The 23,464-nt window shown below is 46.1% G+C and overlaps 1 protein-coding gene across 2 annotated transcripts in view; it reads right to left on the bottom strand.

Annotated features, from left to right (window-relative positions):
• Window positions 1-20,176, bottom strand: part of ical1 (islet cell autoantigen 1-like) — a 30,848-nt gene extending 10,672 nt beyond the window's left edge. The window contains exons 1-2 of one of the 2 annotated variants that reach the window (XM_028806162.2): window positions 19,342-20,176; window positions 13,139-13,307 (exon numbers count right to left, since the gene is read on the bottom strand). In XM_028806162.2, coding sequence (XP_028661995.1) covers window positions 13,139-13,307; window positions 19,342-19,349 — 177 coding nt within the window. In that variant the 5' untranslated portion in view covers window positions 19,350-20,176. The remainder of the gene's footprint in view (window positions 1-13,138; window positions 13,308-19,341) is intronic. The other variant, XM_028806160.2, reaches the window with a different exon arrangement.
• Between the last annotated feature and the right edge of the window lie 3,288 nt (window positions 20,177-23,464).

The raw sequence follows: 23,464 nt of genomic DNA, 5'->3' as shown, positions 1-23,464 counted from the left end.
TGCAATCCTAGAGCCCCATGATGCTTTGCAAGGCCAGTGTGACACCACAGAGCTGTAAAGCAGCCGTGCGCTCAACCTTTACGCCTGCCTCCTGTAAGAATACTACTTATGTGACCATCAGTGGGTCTCAAACATAAAAGAGGGGGGGAAAATGCCATTTCAGCTACTAAGATGCGCAGAAACTGTCCTCCAAAGCACTTGACATGCTGTCATGTCAATATGGACCAAAATCCCTGAGAAATGTTTCCAGAACCTTTCTTCAAACTATGCCACGCAGTTCTAAAGGCAAAAAGGGAGTCCAAGTTGGTACCAGCAAGGTGTACCTAATAAAGTGGCCGCTGAGCGCACTGTAAGTCCATCTCACACAATTTAGATGAACACAGGTAAGCAACACAAAGAGCGCCATGGAAAGCAACCTCTCAGCGTCTGCCATGCTGGAATCAGGTGACCAATCAGGGAATGAGCTGCTGTAATGAGCAGGATCCAATCAGAGAAGAGCCACGTAATAAGGATGAACCAATCGGAGCACGATTAGCGTCAGCGCTTTCAGCCATCCACACTGAAACACTGAATCCGTCTTGTCTGACTGACATACACGGCCCTGCACAGCATTTTCAGGGGGGTTTAAAACACCAGGGTAGTGTGGACAAAAACACAAAAATGGAACCCAACGCCTGTGTTCTTACAACAGAAACGTATTAATGCGGGCGAGGACTGAGTGATGTGTCACATGGTCTTATCAGCCGGAAAGATGACTTGGTCAACCCACGGACTACCAGGCACATGCTCAGGAGCCACAAGTAGTCTACAGGTGACACTTTGAGGACCACTGGTTTAAATCAGGTCAGCTGACTCCATGAATTTAAAAAAAACAACTCCAAACTCATCTGTTCAGTTTGTCTTTTAGCTCTACTTGACTTTATTACCCTTCTCTCAGTTTACTTCTCTGTCAAGATGCTCATGCAACCTGTGTGTGTGTGTGTGCGAGACCATCAATTATGGTGTCTGTTTTTTTTTTTGTTTTTTTTCAGAATTCACTCTTAATCTGCTTTATTTATGTATCTGGTTTGTACAATGCTATATAAATGTATACGCTGCCATTCTTTATTATATTCTGTAAGTGCTTTGAGCATGGGAAAGGCGCTATATACAGTGGGTGCGGAAAGTATTCAGACCCCCTTCAATTTTCCACTCTGTTATATTGCAGCCATTTGTTAAAATCATTTAAATTAATTTTTTTCCTCATTAATGTACACACAGCACCCCATATTGACAGACAAAAAAAAGAATTTTTGAAATTGTTGCAGATTTATTAAAAAAGAAAAACTGAAACATCACCTGGTCCTAAGTATTCAGACCCTTTGCTGTGACACTCATATATTTAACTCTGGTGCTTTCCATTTCTTCTGATCATCCTTGAGATCCCCTTCATTTGAGTCCAGCTGTGTTTGATTATACTGATTGGACTTGATTAGGAAAGCCACACACCTGTCTATATAAGACCTTACAGCTCACAATGCATGTCAGAGCAAATGAGAATCATGAGGTCAAAGGAACTGCCTGAAGAGCTCAGAGACAGAATTGTGGCAAGGCACAGATCTGGCCAAGGTTACAAAAAAATTTCTGCTGCACTTAAGGTTCCCAAGAGCACAGTGGCCTCCATAATCCTTAAATGGAAGATGTTTGGGACGACCAGAACCCTTCCTAGAGCTGGCTGTCCGGCCAAGCTGAGCTACCAGGGGAGAAGAGCCTTGGTGAGAGAGGTAAAGAAGAACCCAAAGATCACTTTGGCTGAGCTCCAGAGATGCAGTCAGGAGATGGGAGAAAGTTGTAGAAAGTCAACCATCACTGCAGCCCTCCACCAGTCAGGGGCTTTATGGCAGAGTGGCCTGTCGGAAGCCTCTCCTCAGTGCAAGACACATGACAGCCCGCATGGAGTTTGCTAAAAGGCACCTGAAGGACTCTGAGATGGTGAGAAATAAGATTCTCTGGTCTGATGAGACCAAGATAGAACTTTTTGGCCTTAATTCTAAGCGGTATGTGTGGAGACAACCAGGCACTGCTCATCACTTGTCCAATACAGTCCCCACAGTGAAGCATGGCGGTGGCAGCATCATGCTGTGGGGGTGTTTTTCAGCTGCAGGGACAGGACGACTGGTTGCAATCGAGGGAAAGATGAATGCGGCCAAGTACAGGGATATCCTGGACAAAAACCTTCTCCAGAGTGCTAAGGACCTCAGACTGGGCCGAAGGTTTACCTTCCAACAAGACAATGACCCTAAGCACACAGCTAAAATAACGAAGGAGTGGCGTCATAACAACTCTGTGACTGTTCTTGAATGGCCCAGCCAGAGCCCTGACTTAAACCCAATTGAGCATCTCTGGAGAGACCTAAAAATGGCTGTCCACCAACGTTTACCATCCAACCTGACAGAACTGGAGAGGATCTGCAAGGAGGAATGGCAGAGGATCCCCAAATCCAGGTGTGAAAAACTTGTTGCATCTTTCCCAAGAAGACTCATGGCTGTATTAGCTCAAAAGGGGGCTTCTACTAAATACTGAGCAAAGGGTCTGAATACTTAGGACCATGTGATATTTCAGTTTTTCTTTTTTAATAAATCTGCAACAATTTCAAAAATTCTTTTTTTTGTCTGTCAATATGGGGTGCTGTGTGTACATTAATGAGGGAAAAAATTAATTTAAATGATTTTAGCAAATGGCTGCAATATGACAGAGTGAAAAATTGAAGGGGGTCTGAATACTTTCCGTACCCACTGTAAATAAAATGTATTATTATTATTAAATCGACTGAGAAGATGTGCCACAGGATTCTGCCCGCTCAGAGTTGTGAGTGTGGGCAAAATTTTCCAAAATCTGCCCAGCATGACTGCATGAAGCGACGACTTTAATACTAGAAGCTCAGAACTCCCCATCAGGGGTCTGCGTCTGAAGTGGGACTCGAAGGCCGAAGATCATCCAAACTCTAGTGACGATTCACCAATCAGAACACGGTGCTCACTAAGTGACAATGACAGTTTTCATTTCAAAGGCACATTTCACAGTGCATGCAGTGTCATTGAAACAAATAAATGAATGAAGAAATAATTAAAAACACAGAAATAGGCACATTTCATTATTTATGCTCACATATCCGTTTCTTCTTAATTAAATATACCAAGACATAATAAATATTTAATTTTGGTCCAAAATTTTCCTCCAATAAAAGAAAGTGAAGCATTTCAAGTGTAAATTTCTCTCTTAATTTGTTAAAAATGCAAACCTGTCACTATGGCGCTTTTCTGAGGGGACATAAGGTCTCCACTAAAGACTGTGAAGGAGGTGGGGATGAAAACCTGCAGCCACCCGGGGGCTCCAAAACTGAAGCCGAGAGCCACAGCTGTCACCACCATAGACCACCGTCACTACAGGGTCAGCTTCCGGCCGAGAGCTGTCCACCCGTGACCCGCCAGAGCAGAGCATGGAAACAGAAATAAAGAGAGCTCATGTGCTGGAAACTTGGCCGTCATTCATAATTTAGAGAGTCACCCGATACGGCAGAGCGCAGCTTCTCCCAGCATGCAGTCGTCACTCAGGACACAGACGCACCATCTCAGTGGTGTTACAGTGCGATAACAAAGGTCCCGAGTAGACCTGTCAACAGGCACTCAAGTGGAACGACCCAGAAGGTCCGTATGCTGGGGCCCGACTCACGATTTCCATGGTCACGAGTTCATGAGGTATCTCGACACATTTGATACTCTGTAAGTGATGTGCAGCAGCAGCAGCAGCATTGGAACTTTGAGGACAGGCCAGCCAGCACATCGTGGCACGCCAATGCCCCTTCTCTTCACTTTTTCTAAAATACTGTCATCAAGTCGAGATCAGCATCAGCAGGTCCCCAAAGTGCGACTAACCCACCACCCGACTCCCTTCATGTCAGCTTGGTTAGGACGTTCAGGTCCCACGCGGCTCAAACCGGACACTCAAGTCTCGTCGCTCGTCTCTCTCTTTTTTGTAAAATGGGAATTTTAAAAACTACACACAACATCCCAACCGAGGCCTCATGCTGGTGCTGCACCCACACCCCCCCTTGACTTGCACTCGACACAACATAATAATAAATAAGAACAAATATAATTATTTTTCTTTACATTTACACGGTGCTTTTCTCACAACTCAAAGTGTCACAATTCGTGCAGCACCCACCTGGATGATGCCACACATGAGCCGTTGGGTGGTCAAGTGGTGGGAGACAGTTAGCCAATTACAGACAGGGGATGATTAGAGGGCCAGAATGACCAGGCCATGGTGGGCAATTGTGCCAGGTCATCAGGATACCTCCTGCAGTTTATGAAGGATGCCCGGAGATCTTTTATGACCACAGAGAGTCAGGAGCTCCAGTTTACGTCTCACCCAAAGGACAGTGCTATTGTTACAGCGCAGTGTCCCTGTCACTGCACTTAGGGGGCACTGGGATCCACATTCAGAGCACAAGGTAGGCGCCCCGCTGGCCTCACCACCAACTCTTCCAACAGCAGTCCAAGCTTTTCCTAGAAGGTCTCCCACCCAAGTCCTGGTCGGGCTGAGCTTCAGGTGGATGACAGGCAGTATCACTACTGGATAAACGTGGACCCTGAATACCGTAACGTGCCTTTAGCCTCCTTTAAATTGTTCGGGGGTCCAATGCCTGGTTGTGAACTGTCCACTACGACGGTCAAGTCCAAGTGTCAGGCCTCCCATAGGAAGTAAAGCTGAGATAGAATTACCCAAAGTGCAGGCAGCAGTGAAGATCAATGATATGCGGCCTGTGAATTCAACAACTCGTGTAAACAGCCTGCTTATGAAAGGTCATCCTATCGAAATATGATAAACACAATACATATTGATATTCAAATATAATTCAACTCTTGATTGAAGAAAATTCTAATTTGAAGGCAAACGCTGACATTCCATTATTCGAGAACGTCTCTTTATTTTGCCTTGCGCTAATTTCAGCGGTGCGTTACTCCAGACGGGCTGTGCTGAATTGCTTTTGTATTACGAATAGGGTTTCATGGTACACCACCACTCGAAAAGTTTCGAAACACTCAAATTTTAAAATGGCACGATACCAGCAGGGATTTTCGGTACCAGAAGTGTAACGAGTTCCTCTAAATGCAACATGAAGAGCCCGACACACACAAGAACCTCCTACTCTTCGTAAGAGACCAACACAAACGGGTTCGGAAAATGGACAGAACTGTAGCCCTGATTTGATCCCCTCTGATGGGGGTGTCGTTTATACACAATAAGTGAAACCACCAGACTAAGGTAAGCCAATTAGACAGAGTATGTATTATGTAAAACCTCAAACAGAATTACCGTGTACAGTAATCCCTCGCTATATCGCACTTCAACTTCGCGGCTTCACTCTATCGCGGATTTTAAATGTAAGCATATCTAAATATATAACGCGGGTTTCTGTGGACAATGGGTCTTTTTACTTCTGGTACATGTGTTTCCTCAGTTGGTTTGTCCAGTTGATTTCATACAAGGGACACTATTGGCGGATGGCTGAAAAGCTACCCAATCAGAGCACGCAGTTAATTTCCTGTGTGCTGATTGGCTCAGCAACGGTGCGCCGATTTGATTCTGCTGCGTTAACCAGGAAGTCTCATCTTGCTCATTCAGCATCAACGTGTTTCGCTGTGTAAAGAGTTAACTTTTGTGCTCTTTTATGTTTATCTTTGTGCGTAGCCAAGCCCTTCATTATGGCAACGATCTGCTCCTGCTTCAGGGGTCTGCCCAAGCGCCAACGGAAGATGCTAACAAAAAGGTAAAATGTTTGGATATGTTGAAGGAAGGGAACAGCTACACCGCTGTAGGATGCCATTACGGCATCAATGAGTCCACGATTCTTTTTATTTAAAAAGTAGGAAAAGAATATAAGATCTACGGCCGCAGTGTCCTTTAACCAGGGCGCAAAACGAGTTGTAAGTGGACGTAATAAGGCGGTAAGGTTTATAAGAGTGTGGGAAGGGTTTATAAAGCCTTAAAATATATATAAATAATAAAATAAATATAAGGTCGCTACTTCGTAGATTTTCACCTATCGCGGGGGGCGCTCTGGAACGTAACCCCCACAACAGGTGAGGGATGACTGTATTCCATTGTGTTATGGTATCTAAAATACGAGGCATCAGACAGACGAGCGTCTCTGCTATTTGTGTGGTTACTTCTCGTCGCTCCATTCTATGCAGTGTACTGTTGGATGAGCATTCACTGGTTGTCAGCTCTCCTCTGACTAACGACACAATCAAACCTGTCTGAGTTTGTCATAGCCTGTCACAGACTCGCTGGTCTCAGTCGTTAGGTACATCACATTAGATGCCCAGCTTTGTGGAGTGCACCGCCGACAGCCTCCGATGATGTAAACGAAGGCTATGACTGAAAATCGCTGGGAAAGTCGTCTAATGTGACATCAGCTTTATCTACCCCAACCAACGCCTGTCATTTGGAGGCTGCTAGCTTGGCACACAATTCTTAAAACAAAATGTGGAATGAACAATTACTACTAAGGTTCGATGTCTTATATTTTGTGGAACCTATGAAGAGGGATAAGAATCGCGACTAATTTCATTGTGTTAATCTTTGACCACTGGACACCTGCTGCAGCGCTCGACCAGCGCCACGCTCTACAAACTCATCACAATGGACTTCGACTTCTCTGCACCCTTGATTTATCTTGCACAAGCTGCTTTTTTATAATATTTTTTTTAAAAGTACAACATACACTTCTCACAACTTCTTTTACATGGAAGAGGAAACCCTCCAAGATGATTACAATGCACCATTCAGATCATTCAGCAGCTCGGTTTGTGAAACACAACTTGACTCACCGCGCCTCGACTTGTCTAAAATTAACACAGATGGGCAGCGACTTCACGTCTTTTACACCCAAGGAGCAGAAATAATAATTCATTTCACACAGGGAGGAACCAGGAAACGAACCCACAATCTTCCACAGTCTCCTTACTGCAAAGCAGCAGCACTACCACTGCGCCACCTGTGAGGACACAGAAAAGGACACAATGGAGTGGCGCGGAGGGCTTGAGTGGGGGACAAAAGTAATGAGTGTGCTGAACAGATTCTGTACAATACTTATGCATATTTACGCACATTTTGGTGTTTAATTTTATTTGTGCAGGATCAATTTCTGACATTTACTACACGTTTTCAGCAAAAATATAAAAGCTGACTCTGTTACCATCTTGATTTTTCTTATGTGATGAATTAGTTGTGATCACGTGTCTGTGACCATCATACCTTTGACGTCACTGCAAGTTATGTAGAAGTATGGCAGGGGCAACACTTTCAAGTTATGCCTCGGTGGATGCAACGTCTCCGCTTCTTTAGTGTTTGGTCAGCTTCAGGTCCAAGTAGGCCCTAGCATCACGTTTTGGAAGCACTTAACAGGCCGGCCCACCTCAGCTATAGGGTATATGTTTCCAGGACCCCTGGTGGATGTGCAAAAACCTCAAGACTTACATAAAAGCATAAAGACAAATGTGTGCACGCAAAGCAAATCCAAGGGCTGATACAGCAGGAATAAGGTGTTGGAGAGGCAGCATCAGCCAACAGTGTTCTCCAGTGGTTCCTGTTAAAACAAATGTACGGGATGCTTAGTCAGTTTGTCTTTCCTAAGGAATCGGGCCACTTAGCAATTTGTCTTTTAATGAAGATGTGACAGAAGGATGGGAGAAAAACAAAATATTGGCACCGAGATCAAAAGTGACAATGGACACCGGTGAACAGGCAGCACTGTTGGGAAATGTTGTGTTACTTGACCTCTGCTAAGTGGTGCACCACATGAAGAGATCACATTGGCAACACTGGGAGGAGGATTTCTTTATGGGATAGAGAGTTCAGGGTGTGGTGTGCAGAATTGGCTCGGACAGAGGAAGCAGATGGCGATGGCGATAAACCATCAGAGCTGGCTGACGTTAAGAGTGGTGACCAGCAGGGGTCAGTGCCGGGGCTACTGCTCTATTTAATATAAATAAATAACTTGGACAAGAATATAAAGAACAAACTGGTTATGTCTGCAGATGATACCAAGCTGGGAGGATTGGCAGATAATTTGTAATCTGTTGAATCATCACAGAGGGACTTGGACAGCAGACAGGCTTGGGCAGATTTGTGGATAATGACATTTAATGTCAGGAAATGTAAAGTATGACATGTAGGAAGTCAAAGTGTGAGGTCTGAATACACAATGGGGGGTCTGAAAAATCGAGAGTCCACCTCATGAGAAGGAATTAGGAGTCGTAGTGGACTCTAAGCTATCAACTGCCAGACAATGTGTGGAAACCATTAACAGAATGTCAGGTTATATAGCGCCTTGATGTGTGCAGTACAAGTCCCAGGAGGTTCTGCTCAAGCTTTATAACACACCGGTGAGGCCTCATCTGGAGTCTTGTGTGCAGTTTGGGTCTCCATAAAGACATAGCAGCGCTAGAGAAGGTCCAGAGAAGAGCGACTGGGCTGATTCAGGGCTACAGGGTGAGTTATGAGGAAAGATTAAAAGAGCTGAGCCTTTACAGTTTAAACAAAAGATTAAGAGGTGACCTGACTGAAGTGTTTAAAATGATGAAGACCATCAGTCCAGTGGATCGAGACGGTGACTTTAAAATGAGTTCATCAAGAACACGAGGACACAGCTGGAAACTTGTGAAGGGGAAATTTCGCACAAAAATTTAGAAGTTTTTCTTTACACAAAGAACGATAGACACTTGGAATAAGCGACCAAGTAGTGTGGTGGACAGTAAGACTTTAGGGACTTTCAAAACTCGACTTGATGTTTTTTTGGAAGAAACAAGTACAGAGGACTGGGGAGCTTTGTTGGGCTGAATGGCCTGTTCTCATCTAGAGTGTTCTGATGTTCTAGGTGCAGTTTGGGTCTCCATAAAGACACAGCAGCACTAGAGAAGGTCCAGAGAAGAGCGACTCGGCTGATTCAGAGCTACAGGGGATGTGTTAGGAGGAAAGATGAAAAGAGCCGAGCCTTTACAGGAGATGAAGAGGAGACCTGACTGATTGAGTGTTTAAAATGATGAAGGGAATTAGTCCAGTGGGTCGAGACGGTGACTTTAAAATGAGCTCATCAAGAACACGGGGACACTGAAACTCGTTAAGGATTAAATGTCACACAAACATTAGGAAGAGAACCACAGACACGTGGAATACATGACCAAGTAGTGTGGTGGACAGGAGGACTTTATGGGCCTTCAAAACTTAACATGATGTCATTTTGGAGGAGTTAAGTGGACAGGACTGGCAAGCTTTCTTGGGCTGAATGGCCTGTTCTCGTCTGAAACTTTCCGATATTCAAAAGCGGCACTCCGCTAAGGTGGCCTCAGTGCTCCAGATGTTCTTGGAAATGTACAGAAATTTGGGTTGAAGGTTATGGAGAGACGCAATTAAAACATTCCTGGGGTTGAGAGCATGAGAGGTGCTCTAGCAGTTGTGGGGGGGTCTCAAAGGCCATTACATGTTTTGTAACTTTAAGAGAATCTTGTTTTGGTATAATAAACAGTCAGCGCCTAACAAGAAGCCCACCCCCCTTTATCAGCACGTCTCCTGGCACAGCCCAAGAAATGCTATCCCACAGTCAGAGCACAATAAGGCAAACAAAACAAACAAATAAAATCAATAAAGCATAATAAGAGGGTAAAAAAAGCTATGTAATCGAATAATAAAATCCATACGGTACAGAAAAGAAGAACATTTCATAGGCAGGTTACGAGTGCACAGTCAGAGCGACACCCTGAAACCTGGCATTTGAGCACCACAGTCACGGACCTGCTCAGTGCTGGGACTGTTGAATCGCTGCCCACCGTAACTTCCCACCCTCCAAACTTCTGCACGCTTGACCAGACTCGGAGCACCTGGAGCCCCTCAGCGCACTGCTGTGTTCAACTCTGTCGACTTTTATCGAGGGGTCTCCTGGCAGATGCCGACGGGATGTCTAAGCTGAAAGGGTCTCAGTGTGAGCTCAGATCACTTCAGGGTATTCTGTATGGACGGCGGGTGCAGAGCACAGTCTCAGGTGTACTTCTCGCGTGTTTGCCGCTTGACCATTGTGTTGCTGTTAAAGGTAGATCTATACACAGAACAACATTTCCACTGAGCCCTTTCCCAGCGTGGACCTCGTCCTTCTCTGGAGTTACTGGACACACAGTACCTCTAAAGTTTATTTCCACTGAACATCACCTGTCATGGCAGCAAGCAAGGTGGGACAGTGGGTAGCACTGGTGCCTTGCAACAAGGGGAGCGGGGTTCAAGTCCTGGGTTCCCTCTGCATGGCATCTTCCTGTGTCCACAAGGCCTTCTTCCCACAGTCCAAAGACTTGCAGGTTAGGTAGAGTGGCAATGCTGAATAGCACCCTGATGTTTGTGCTCACCCAGTGATAGGCTGGCACCGTGTCCAGGGATTGATTGTTCCTGCCTTGCACCTGATGATAGCGGGGATAGGCTCCAGATAAGTGGATTTAGAAAATGGATGGATGATTGATCACCTGCCATGCATCTACCCAAATGTGGACTCTGTGCCCATCCACCTGCACCGATTCTACCGCCTCTAGGGCAGCAGTAATGCTTGGTAGTTTGGCATCATGAAAGGCAGCCAGCTTAATTTTTTGTTAATTGAATCTTTACCAAAAAAAAAAAAATCTTAGAGTAACAAATAGCATTTTTTATATAAAAAAACAATAAATCACCACAATGCCCGATGTTCTGATCTCTCTATTGAGACATAAAGGATCTCCCAACAGCTGAATTGAAGCTTGCAGGAAGGCCCAACCAGAAGTACTTCCAGTGTCAAATCGGGGTCAGGCAGTACAACCCTGGAAGAGGGGAGACTCCTCCGGTCAGCTCCCCCTGGTGGCACCCAGTGAAGCCAACAGTGCAGCCCCTTTGGCATCACAATTCCTATGCTGGGGTTTTGCCAGCTAGAGTACTGGGAAATGACAAGCATCTGGGTGGCAGTCTCTGCCTGCCCCTCGATTCTTTTGGCCTCCCGACTGGGAATGGGACTGCCAACCATCCCAGTCAGAATATTCCACCATTCATACACTGCATCCATTATACCAGTGGTTCTCAAACTGTGGGGCGGGCCCCCTAGGGGGGTGCGAAGTTACAAAAAAGGGGGAGCGAAGATGTGAAAAAAAGAAAACAATCGAAAATATAAAAAATACATCTACTGAAACCAAAACAAATTAACTTAAACTACATTCTGATACTAGAAAAATAAACATAGAGTTACATAAATGTCAATAAAAGTAGGTATAATAAAATATGCATCTATGACATATCATTAATTAAAAAAGAACAAATTAGTATTAGTGGGCTCCTTTCAAAAAAACGTTAGGTTGGCACGATTAAAACTGTTATGAAAACTCGGGTCACAAATACTTAACGGCTGAGAAACGCTGCATTATACTGACCTCCTGGGATGCCAGCCAATCTGTTTGTAGCATAAGTGCCAACCTCCTGGCTCCCTTCATGACCATACACTATACTGGCCTACCAGCCAGGCAAGGAAATGGCATCCATCTCTGCCAGGATGCCAGTTTATCTATGACAGGGGATTACTTCCAATGCACAGAGCCATGCTGGGTAAGGAATAAGAAGCCTCTCCGCTAGCTTGTAACTGGGGTCTTTAGCCAGCATACGAATGCCATCTTATTATGCACTAGCCACGTCACTTGTCGAGGACAGGTAATAGAATACATTTTAAAATATTTGATCTCTCTCTGTACCTTCAGCGTCTTTCCTCTGTATCTTTGTGTGTTGTCAGACCCGGGCGAGTGGGAGGCAGTCAGTGGGCTAAACGGAGGGTAAGACGCGGAGTCAGGGGTTTGACGAAGTGCACTAATGTCTTTTGTCCTTCCTCTGCAAATCATCAGAAGGGAAGACCAACTAAAATCCAACCAACTTCCTCATCTTCCTCCAGGGCACGCCCTCCTACTGACCTCACTTGCGCCAGTTCCCTCTCGGCCCCCCACCTCTTCCTGCCAACCGCCTATAAAGAGCAGCCCCTTCCTTCACCCTCCCTGTCAGTCCCATTTTGGACACAGTCCTATAAGACTACTCGCTTGTTATAATATACGGGGTGGATCCCCAAACCTGTCTCTCTTATTTACGGTGGGTACCCCTCTTCTCCGGTGCATTCCCATAAAGCCTGCTTCTCAGACTTGCTCAGTATTTTTGAGGTGGCTTTCTTGCCTCCTATCCATTTTTATACTTCCCATCTTTGAAGGCAACACTCAGCGTGGCTCCTAATGCTTTACTCCTCCTTGTGTGTCTCACACTTGCACTTCCTGCTCTGACTGCATCACTAAAACCAAACTGACCAATCAGTGTGCTCGCAGGGACTGGACACACCCACACACACAGACCTCAGTGTTTTATCTACTCTCTCTCTATATATATAAAATCCTAAGCCTAAAAGTGCAACGATTTTATGCGACTTTTTTTGTCACGCTTATTTTAAAACCTACATATATATGTTTGGTATCATTCTTTTCACAATTTATCAAACTTTAATGTGATGTTGTTAGATTTTCAGATTCTTATTTGGTTTTTAAATTATAAACTAAAAAAATATCAAGAACTCACATCCCGCGAGACGAGACTACGTGCCAAGAGATGTACCCAGGCCCAGGGCTGGAAATAAAACACAAGCAGTAGGACAGCTGCTGTAGAGGCTTTTAAAAGGTTTAAAGTGCCACACGAGATGAAGATCACACGGCACAGCAGCAGCTGATTGAGCAAAGTGGAGGTAAAAAAAACAACTGTATGTGTTTCCCATTGGGTTTCGGAGGAGCGACCGCGTCTCCTTGGGGTGCATTCAGCCCCCCTCTTCACAACATGAGCAGAAGACTGGCCGCAACTGGGGGTTGAGCACCTAATGTGCCGGGGGGGGGGGGGTTCTTGCCCCCCTAGTTAAGATACATTATGATAATCTTAGGAAGAACACCCTGAACTGTACCAATCCGTGACAATAACAAAACACAATCAATAAATAGGTGGGGTTAGGCTTAGGGGACACGATGGCCTCATTTGACAGGTGACACTGGGGGACTCGGCAGACACTGACCTCTAATTTTGCGTCCAGATCTGCGTCAGACGCTACGACGTGTTCGTCCTCTTTCTTCCCTGTGGCTTTGATCAAAACCTGTTTGGTCTTCCAGAACTTCTTCTGCATGCGAGCCATGACTGAGCTGTCCTCTGCCAGGACGTGTCTGCTGTACATGTCTGCCGAGTACCTGGGGAGTTCAATAAAAAAGGAAGGAAAAAAAAAAAAATTAAGACGGCAAGTTCCGAGTCAACAAATATTACCGATAGCAACTTCAACCAACTTCCTGCAGTCACCTGGTGACACAGACACAACATATCATTGGCATTATAGGACAAAAGCAAACAGAGCCATCAAGAAGTCCTGTCAACAGGAACTCAGTAGAACACCCCAGGAATCAGCAAGCTGAGGCCGACCTCACGATTTCCATGGCCACAAGTTTATTTTAACACATTCGATACACACAAGCTTCTTTCTTAGAACTCCTTTCGATGCCTTCCTCCACTTCTTCTTCCGTGTTGACGTCAATCTGACGCATGTCCTCCTTGATTCTGTCGAGCCAGCGCATATTTGGGTCTTCCATGTGATCGCTTGCCGTCTGGGCCGCGACAAAGGGTGATGTTGGCCACTGTCTCTTCCTCGTTATGCGGGACATGTCCATACCACCTCAACAGATACTCATGATCAACGGTAAGAGGATGGGTCTGACTGGGACAGGACAACCAGCACAATGTGGCACACACAAAGCCCAGGCGCTTCACTTTTTAAATAATATCATCAAGATTTCCACACAGAACCTACTTCTCGCCCTACACACGTTTTGCTCTCCGTAACACAAAGTGACATTTCTGAGAAACTCGGGGTCAGCCCTTGTGAGCCACACATCAACGGCAGATAGCCAAAGAGCACATCATCATCACTGCTGCCCTCCTGCCAGCAACTCCACGCATTTAGCTTAATTTTGTGTCTGTCTGACTGACTGGTCTTTCAGGGTCATGGTGGTGCAGAACTTGGTGTTAACTGCCTCACCGCTCCAGAGGTCTGTGGTCAAAGTCTCGTGCGCAGAGCCAAACTGTTTGAGTTCTCCGTCTCCCATTCCATAAACGTCAGGCTAACTGGCAACTCCAAAATGGCCTCTCATGTGAGCCTGTGCTCCAGCGGGCAGACACTGGCACAGGGCAGACTGCCATCTCGTGTTTGATGCTGCCAGGATTGTCTTCGACTGGTGTAACCAGATTACAAAAAAAAAAAAAAAATGGAAATGAATAAAGGATTTGTCTTTCCGTATCTGTGTCGCTTTTCCTGAGCCTCACGTTTGTATTTCTGTGTAGCGCTCTTTGTCTGGAAAAGTGCTAACCAAATACGACAATCGTGATGACCTGAACTGATATGAAACAAATGACAGAGGAGAGACGGAGATCGGGGTCATCCTATCAACTCTCAGGTGGCTGACGAGCCAAAATCGTCCCTGCTGAACTTGAGGGTCTCTGCCACAGGCTGGTGTCCTGTTCAGGGTTGTTTGGCACCTTGCGCCTGATGCTGCAGGTACAAAGCCGGCCCTTAATGATACTTCAGTATAAAATTCACTTGTGAGCTTAATGAATACAAAAAGGCGTAAATGATCAGAATATCAGAAAAAGAGCAAAATCTTAAAACAGCAACAGAAAGAACACAAATGCTTGCTAAAATCGCCCTACAAATTTAGCAAAACCATCTTGTCATTTCTGGATTGACACAAAGAAAGAGCAGAAACAGCCTTTAAGTTTTATAATAAAGCCAACCGGTAAAAGCAGAAGGCAGCTGGGAAGAACCGCCGCAGTTCAGGTGGTCCACAGGACCACTTAGCCGTGCCCTGTATTACTAATTACACACAAACGAGTGGACTGGCGCCCTGTCTGGGGTTTGTTCCTGCCTCTCACCCTGTGCTGGCCGGGTTAGGCTCCACCCCCCCACCCCCGACCCTATGTGGGGTAGAAAATGGCGGAACATTGAAGTAGCAGCTCTGCTTTAACATTCAGTGTCATCTGCACCCGTGTCTGCACTGCTCATCACTAATTGTCAGGATTTGGATCTAATTTAGAGAGAAAACTCCACAGAAATAAAGTGAACTGAAAAGAATAAAAGGTAAAAAGAAAAGTATGTCTTTAAAAAAACGATAAAGATAAGGCACCTTTGAATTTGTTCTAAATGTCATACTAGGACACATTTTCTAAATATAGAATGAGAAAAGGCGAGCTAAACAATCGGAATGATGGGACATCAGAGTGACCCACTGGCCAGTCTTAGCGTCCTTACTCTTGTCACCGATGTCCTTTAGAATTGACTTTAAAATACTAGTAATGGTATATAAGGATTTACATAATCTTTGCTCTTCCCTATATTTTGGAATGTAAATCTACTATGTCATCACTTTATGGTGGTCTGCTTATTATTGTAAGCATAAAAGAAGTGGTGAGGTGGTCTTCAAGTGACTCCGTGAGAACCCTAACTACAAACAGGACTATTTCATTTATGTTAGGTAGAATGCCCAGAGGGGACTGGGCGGTCTTGTGGCCTGGAACCCCTACAGATTTTATTTTTTCTCCAGCTTTGTGGAATTTTTTTTTGTTTTTTCTGTCCACCCTGGCCATCAGACCTTACTCCGTTTCTATGCTAACTACTGTTGTCTTATTTTAATTTCTTATTTTGTCTGTTATTTTTCTTTTCTTCATTATGTAAAGCACTTTGAGCTACTTTTTGTATGAAAATGTGCCACATACAGTGCATCCGTAAAGTATTCCCAGCGCTTCATCACTTTTTCCACATTTTGTTATGTTACAGCCTTATTCCAAAATGGATTAAATTATTTTTTTCCCCTCAGAATTCTACACACAACACCCCATAATGACAACGTGAAAAAAGTTTACTTGAGGTTTTTGCAAATTTATTAAAAATAAAAAAATTGAGAAAGCACATGTTCATAAGTATTCACAGCCTTTGCCATGAAGCTCCAAATTGAGCTCAGGTGCCTCCTGTTTCCCCTGATCATCCTTGAGATGTTTCTGCAGCTTCATTGGAGTCCACCTGTGGTAAATTCAGTTGACTGGACATGATTTGGAAAGGCACACACCTGTCTATGTAAGGTCCCACAGTTGACAGTTCATGTCAGAGCACAAACCAAGCATGAAGTCAAAGGAATTGTCTGTAGACCTCCGAGACAGGATTGTCACAAAGCACAAATCTGGGGAAGGTTACAGAAAAATTTCTGCTGCTTTGAAGGTCCCAATGAGCACAGTGGCCTCCATCATCCGTAAGTGGAAGAAGTTCGAAACCACCAGGACTCTTCCTAGAGCTGGCCGGCCATCTAAACTGAGCAATCGGGGGAGAAGGGCCTTAGTCAGGGAGGTGACCAAGAACACGATGGTCACTCTGTCAGAGCTCCAGAGGTCCTCTGTGGAGAAAGGAGAACCTGCCAGAAGGACACCCATCTCTGCAGCAATCCACCAATCAGGCCTGTATGGTAGAGTGGCCAGACGGAAGCCACTCCTTAGTAAAAGGCACATGGCAGCCCGCCTGGAGTTTGCCAAAAGGCACCTGAAGGACTCTCGGACCATGAGAAAGAAAATTCTCTGGTCTGATGAGACAAAGATTGAACTCTTTGGTGTGAATGCCAGGTGTCACGTTTGGAGGAAACCAGGCACCGCTCATCACCAGGCCAATACCATCCCTAGAGTGAAGCATGGTGGTGGCAGCATCATGCTGTGGGGACTGGGAGACTAATCAGGATAAAGGGAAAGATGACTGCAGCAATGTACAGAGACATCCTGGATGAAAACCTGCTCCAGAGCGCTCTTGACCTCAGACTGGGGCGACGGTTCATCTTTCAGCAGGACAACGACCCTAAGCACACAGCCAAGCTATCAAAGGAGTGGCTTCAGGACAACTCTGTGAATGTCCTTGAGTGGCCCAGCCAGAGCCCAGACTTGAATCTGATTGAACATCTCTGGAGAGATCTTAAAATGGCTGTGCACCGACGCTTCCCATCCAACCTGATGGAGCTTGAGAGGTGCTGCAAAGAGGAATGGGCCAAACTGGCCAAGGATAGGTGTGCCAAGCTTGTGGCATCATATTCAACAAGACTTGAGGCTGGAATTGCTGCCAAAGGGGCATCGACAAAGTATTGAGCAAAGGCTGTGAATACTTATGGACATGGGATTTCTCAATTTTTTTATTTTTAATAAATTTGCAAAAACCTCAAGTAAACTTTTTTCACGTTGTCATTATGGGGTGTTGTGCGTAGAATTCTGAGGAAAAAAATGAATTGAATCCATTTTGGAATAAGGCTGTAACATAACAAAATGTGGAAAAAGTGATGAAGCGCTGGGAATACTTTCTGGATGACCTGTAAATAAATGTTGTTGTTCTGCTGGCATGCACCAAAAGCGCGCGTTGCCATTAGGCAAAAGTGAGAACTAAGTGGCTCGGGGAACAAAACATCGAAATTTGGGGTGCAAGGCCAGGAAACTCCCCAGACCTTAACATCCCATTGAGAACTTGTGGTCAAGAGGCAGGTGGACAAACAAAAGCCCACCAATTCTGATTATGCAAGAATAGGGGGCTGCCATCAGTCAGGATTGGGCCCAGAAGTTGATTGACAGCCTGCCAGGGTGAATGTCAGAGGTCTTGAAAAAGAAAGAAGGGCCAACACTGCAGATATGAACTCTGTGCCACATAAATGTCATGTCATTGTCAATCAAAGCCTTAGAAACTTCTGAACTGCTTGTCATTCTACTTCAGTACACCAGAGAAACGTCTGACACAAAGATCTAAAAACACTGAAACAGCAGACTTTGTGAAAACCAACACTTGGGTCCTTCTCAAAACGTTTGGCCACAACTGTAGATGTTCACTTGCACTCTTCAAAATGGAAGAAATAAGAGAAAGGGGCTTTATTTAATTTGAAAGAAGCTGAGCAATGAGGGAAAATAAGATTTTATGTCTATGGACAACCAGGGAGGAGGATGCTGGGGAGGGCAGACTCGGCTCCAGAGTGGCCTCAGAGTAAAGGCAAAGGTGGCAGAGCTCCAAATCGGGAAGGGCGACGCCACCCACTGACCTGTGGCCGATCAAAGTGGAATGGTTCCTAGATGGTCTCTTGTGATTCCAAAGGAATGAAGACCCCAGAGACTTGACAGATTGACAGAACTTAGGTGGGAGAGAAAGAGGGAGCATAGAGATAATAAAGTTAATTCCAGGCAAGTCTGGAATGCAAGTCTCTCACATCCTTCAGGACAGCGAGCTACTGGACCCGGGCACAGATGTCCAATCTCAGGTGTCTGAAAGACACCAGCCGGGGAATGAATGAGAGAAACGTTAGAGAGATGACTGCAGGAAGGATTTAGTGGGAAAAGAATGGAGTTAGACCAGTCAGTCAGGTCTTCACAGATATTAAGGTGGAGAAGAACATCATCCGCATACAATGAGACTTTCGGGGAATATCATCAATCAAGATGGCACTGACACCGTCTGATTTGCAGAGGCTTACTGCCAGAGGCTCAAATGAAAGAATAAAGAGAAACGGGGACGGAGGAGGACAGTCCTGTCTGACTCCTTGAAACACACAGACAGGGGACCAGATGATTAATTATTATGTGAGCTACATTTCATATACATAAGAAGGATAACAGCACCGATTTATTGTATTACACATCTGAAGTTTGCAATCTCAACAAAACAAAAAGTTAAATAAGAGTATTGCTCTGTTAAGGCTTTTCAGCTTCATGTAATTTAAATATTTTTGGTACGGATTATTTCCTTATCTTTTGCTTTATTCGGTCATTTAAAAAAAATTAGGAATGTCTATGTCATATATTTTAGGAATATACAAAGCAATTGATAAAAAAATACCTGTTAATAAAAAGAAAAATCTATTAATTGTATCCTGCATATGGTAATGTGCCACTGAAATGAGGTGGTGTTGTGGATTTGTGAAACCGCTTGGAATGAAACCCCCACAGTGGTACTTAACTTGGGACCCCCTGGCATGGCTGGATAAACGAAAGAATGAATGAATGAATGAAGGCGGTGGTTAACAATACGTATGGATGGCGGACACTAAGGCTACTGCCCGTCTCTGCGGACGTGGCCTGGAAACCTGCCGGGGCGAACCCCACTGCGCATCCGCCACACCCCGACTCCACGAACGAGATCCCCACCCCTCCAAACCCTTAGCGATGCCCACTTACCCGTCCATAGTGTGCACGACAGCCGCCTGGTCACGTCAAGTTCCGTAGAGATGCAGGATGTGAGTTCGACTGCGAGGAGCTACAAGGACACAAGACGACGAGAAGCCGAACCCGGGAGCCGCTGACCACTCAGGGGTCAGTAGCCGCCCCGTCTGCGAGAGGAGAGTCGAGCCTTGTAAGGCGAAGCAGCGTGTTCGAAGACGAAGAGCGTAGCAGGTCCGTCCTTGAAATGCTCAAACAATACTCACCGGCGACCTCGCATCCGTTTAGCTCGGGGACCGCAGCAGCATCAGCAGGAGAACGGGAGAGGAGGGAGGAGAAGGAGGAGCTCGAGCGCTAACGACAAGACATCCGGACTGCAGGCGGCGCTCTTCTACATGAGCGAGCACAGCCGTCGAATAAAGGATTGGACGGTACAGCACGAGCCCACAACGCCGAAAAACAAACAACCATCAGAACGTTAAAACGGGAGAAGAGGAAAACACCGTGACGGGGAGGCGTGCGCGGTTAAAACAAAAAAAAACAAACTGAACTCAGAAATAAACACAGCGGCACGGACCGGAAATGACGCAAAGGCACCCGACGCAAAGAGCGGAAGTAAACATATGATGGCAGGGGGCGGGGCTTCAGGTCGAATCTGACAGACGCAGTGGGCACAGAGGCGCTGACAGCTTCAGTGGTGGAAAAGGAAGATTAAAAAAGGAGGTTTAATGGCCGGAGGTACCTACTGCGTCTGAACTCAGACAGTAATACATACGCGCCGCGCTCCTTGTCGGGGCTGCTCGCAGCCTTCAGACAGCGCAGTGCAAAGGCGTTTGCACAAAATGTCTTGTGCTTTGTGCCGCATTTCACCTCATTAGGAGGACGACGAGAGCTGGGCGGGCGCTGGAACTGTCCACTCCGTCAGGGGAGACTGGAGCCTTCCATTGCCCGATGCAGCCCGTGAACCAGGAGGTGTCTGGTCTGCGTTTTATTAGGCTCACGCGTGACGTTAAAGGTGACCAGAAGGGGGCGCACCGTGCACACTACTTTAGCAGCCCGGCTTCGGGGGGGGGGGTCGCCGCCGTACCTTTCCTTTCATCGCAGGACGGCAGTACATTCGGGTGTAGCTCAGCCTTCAGCATCCACTGTGAAGTACGGTTCGATTTGGGGTGATGAGGAACTGCTGTTTTTTACCAGTGGCATTGGGCACAAGGAGACAGACATCCGTGAATGGGGTGCCAGTCCACACTCATACTAAAGGCTTTAAGAGGAGAAATTCCACAATGACGGCACTACTTAAGAGTTGTCGAGATAGTATGGCTGGCCAAAACTACCAACATCCTTCTAGATCCTTCTGGGATTCATCAGTTCCTCCTTGCCACCCTCTGTGACATTGGCATCACTAGGACTGCCCTCGGGTGAGCTGAGTCCTACCAAATGGGCAGATCCTGCTGTGTGTCCTGGCATGGAGAGATGTCGAGGGTACACCAGGCCAGCACGGGGGTGCCCGCTCCTCTTCTCTCTATACACCTCCTCATTAGTCCCATGCTTAGGATACACAGCTGTACTTGTCATTCCCGCCCCCTGCACGTGTCACTTCATGTTGGCAGCTGGTGAAGGAATGCCATCTCCAGCTTGTTTGTTCTGAGCTCTCCTCTTATGATGATCAATATTGGGCCCTTGTCCCGTCATACTTGTTCTCAAGCAGTCCCCCAGATTGATGTCTACTTGATGACATTGACCTCTTTGGATGAAAGCACCCGCCAAGTAAATAAAGATGAATGTAAAGATTGCGTCTCAAGTGCTCGTAACAAACAGGTGAATGTACAAGTGAGCCCACATTTCTGCACTTCATAAATGTATGTACAAATGGTCACCTCTCAAATGAATCAAACTAATTGGGGGGTGTGGGTTATGGCAGGGGTAGGCAACGTCGGTCCTGGAGTGCCACAGTATGTGCAGGTTTTTGTTCCAACCCAGTTCCTTAACAAGAACTCAATTATTGCTGATGAAGCACATATTGCTTAAGTGACATTTTAATGCTTCATTTTAGTGGTCTCGCTTGTTAAGGTTCTCCAACCTTAATTGCTTATTTCAACCTTAAACTGCTGCATTCAGTGTTTTAATTGCTCCTTATTAGCAATAAGATGTAAAAGACAAAGCAGCCAGCAGTTCTCCAGCTAGCTTTTTTCCAATTACATCTGTGTGTGTTCATCATGCACGGTTTGATTTAATAAAACACTTAATAGAAAAATGTGACAGACTGAAAATGATCTGTTTTAGGCTTCCAATCATTTGGATGATATCCTTGGAAAGGAAAAAAATCTACGATATAAGAGCCTTACATTGCACAGACTAACAAGCCATAAAATTAAATAAGGTCTGAGATTGGCAATGATTGGTTTCTAATTAAGCAATTGGGTTGGAATGAAAACCTGTAGCCACTGCGGCTCACCAGGACCGACATTGCCTACCCCTGGGTTATGGGATTGGCAATTCCAGGTTGGCCCTGCATGTGCAGGAAGTGAGGGTGATGGACCGGCGCCCCCTCCAGTGTGGTCTCCTGCCCTGCACTCCATGCCCCGGGGTGGACTCCAGTCGGCCGTGATACGGGCATGAATTATGTAGGCTGGAGAAAGAAACACTGTATGTAATATCTTGCTGCCCAGGAACACTGAAGGTGAAGGAAAAAGATTTGATTGGGGGGCAACCAGCTAACCCAGCTAAACCTGGCTGTAAAATTGATGAATGGAGATGATTTAAACCAGTAGACATGGAGCTGGTCCCCCATTATAGGTTTAGGGGGTCTTTATTGTCACGTGTAGAGAGTCCAGTGGCCAGGAGGCTTAGCAAAGCAGAATGTAAAGGCCTGAAGGGTGGCAGTCTGTGGTGCCCTTAAGATCCAGTGGTTGAAATCCTTTTCTACAAGTTATTTTTTTTACCATTAAATTTCTCAAGAGACGTTTCTTGATGTGGCTGCTGTTCAATTTCTTTTATCCTGTGACATGAATTCTCTTTAAACTTCCATCCATCCATTTTCCAACCCTCTGAATCCGAACACAGGGTCACGGGGGTCTGCTGGAGCCAATCCCAGCCAACACAGGGCACAAGGCAGGAACCAATCCCGGGCAGGGTGCTAGCCCACCGCAGGACACACACAAACACACCCACACACCAAGCACACACTAGGGCCAATTTAGAATCGCCAATCCACCTAACCTGCATGTCTTTGGACTGTGGGAGGAAACCCACGCAGACACGGGGAGAACATGCAAACTCCACGCAGGGAGGACCCGGGAAGCGAACCCAGCCGGGTCTCCTTACTGCGAGGCAGCAGCGCTACCACTGCGCCACCGTGCCGCCCTCTTTAAACTTTCTTCTTTTTCTTCTTACATTGTTGTTTTAATGCACCTGCACACCTCACCTTTGCCGTGACCCGAGCTCACCCGGCTCTCTCCTGCCCACGTCCATCTCCAGGCCCACTCCAATGCCTCGGTGTTTGTCTTGATGGCCTTCCTCACCTGTGACATCATACTGTAGCTTTAAACAGACACTCACCTGTAGCCCACCTCCGTGGCCACACGCCATACAGGACCCTGCACCTGACGAAGTCTCATTACACCACAAAAAGGAAGAGTGCATTAAAATACAGAGCTTCATGTTATTGAGTAGGAACACAAAGCAGCTTGGCTGATGGACGTTTACTTGGACTAGGGGGCGGAGCTGGGGAAAAATGACACTGCAAAAAGGGGCGGGGCCTGAGAGAAATTGCAGAAGCAAAGCCTTGAAAAGGGAGTGAGAGATGCTGTCAGATGGGGCGGAGTTTGAAAGAGACTGTCGGAAGGGGTGGGGCCTGAAAGTGAGGGAGGGAGGGAGAGAGAGGTGCTGTCAGACGAGGTGGGGCCTGAGAGCGGGCAAGAGACGCTGTCAGAAAGAGTGGAACCTGAAAAAGAGAGACACTGCCAGAAGGGGTGGGGTTTGAGAAAGGGGTTGCCGGAAGGGGCGGAGCTGCGAATTGTGAAAAGGGTGGAACCTGAGAGATAACAACATGTCACTGTGCCCTCCATACGATGAACCACCTCAGAATCCTGAATTAGGAGCCGAGTGCAGCCGTGTAGCAGGTGCCACCTCAGTACCATCC

Source organism: Erpetoichthys calabaricus, chromosome 8 (genome assembly GCF_900747795.2).
Source record: "Erpetoichthys calabaricus chromosome 8, fErpCal1.3, whole genome shotgun sequence".
Classification (NCBI taxonomy): domain Eukaryota; kingdom Metazoa; phylum Chordata; class Cladistia; order Polypteriformes; family Polypteridae; genus Erpetoichthys; species Erpetoichthys calabaricus.
The sequence above is the reverse complement of the archived record's forward strand: the minus strand, read 5'-3'. Positions and strand labels throughout refer to the sequence as shown.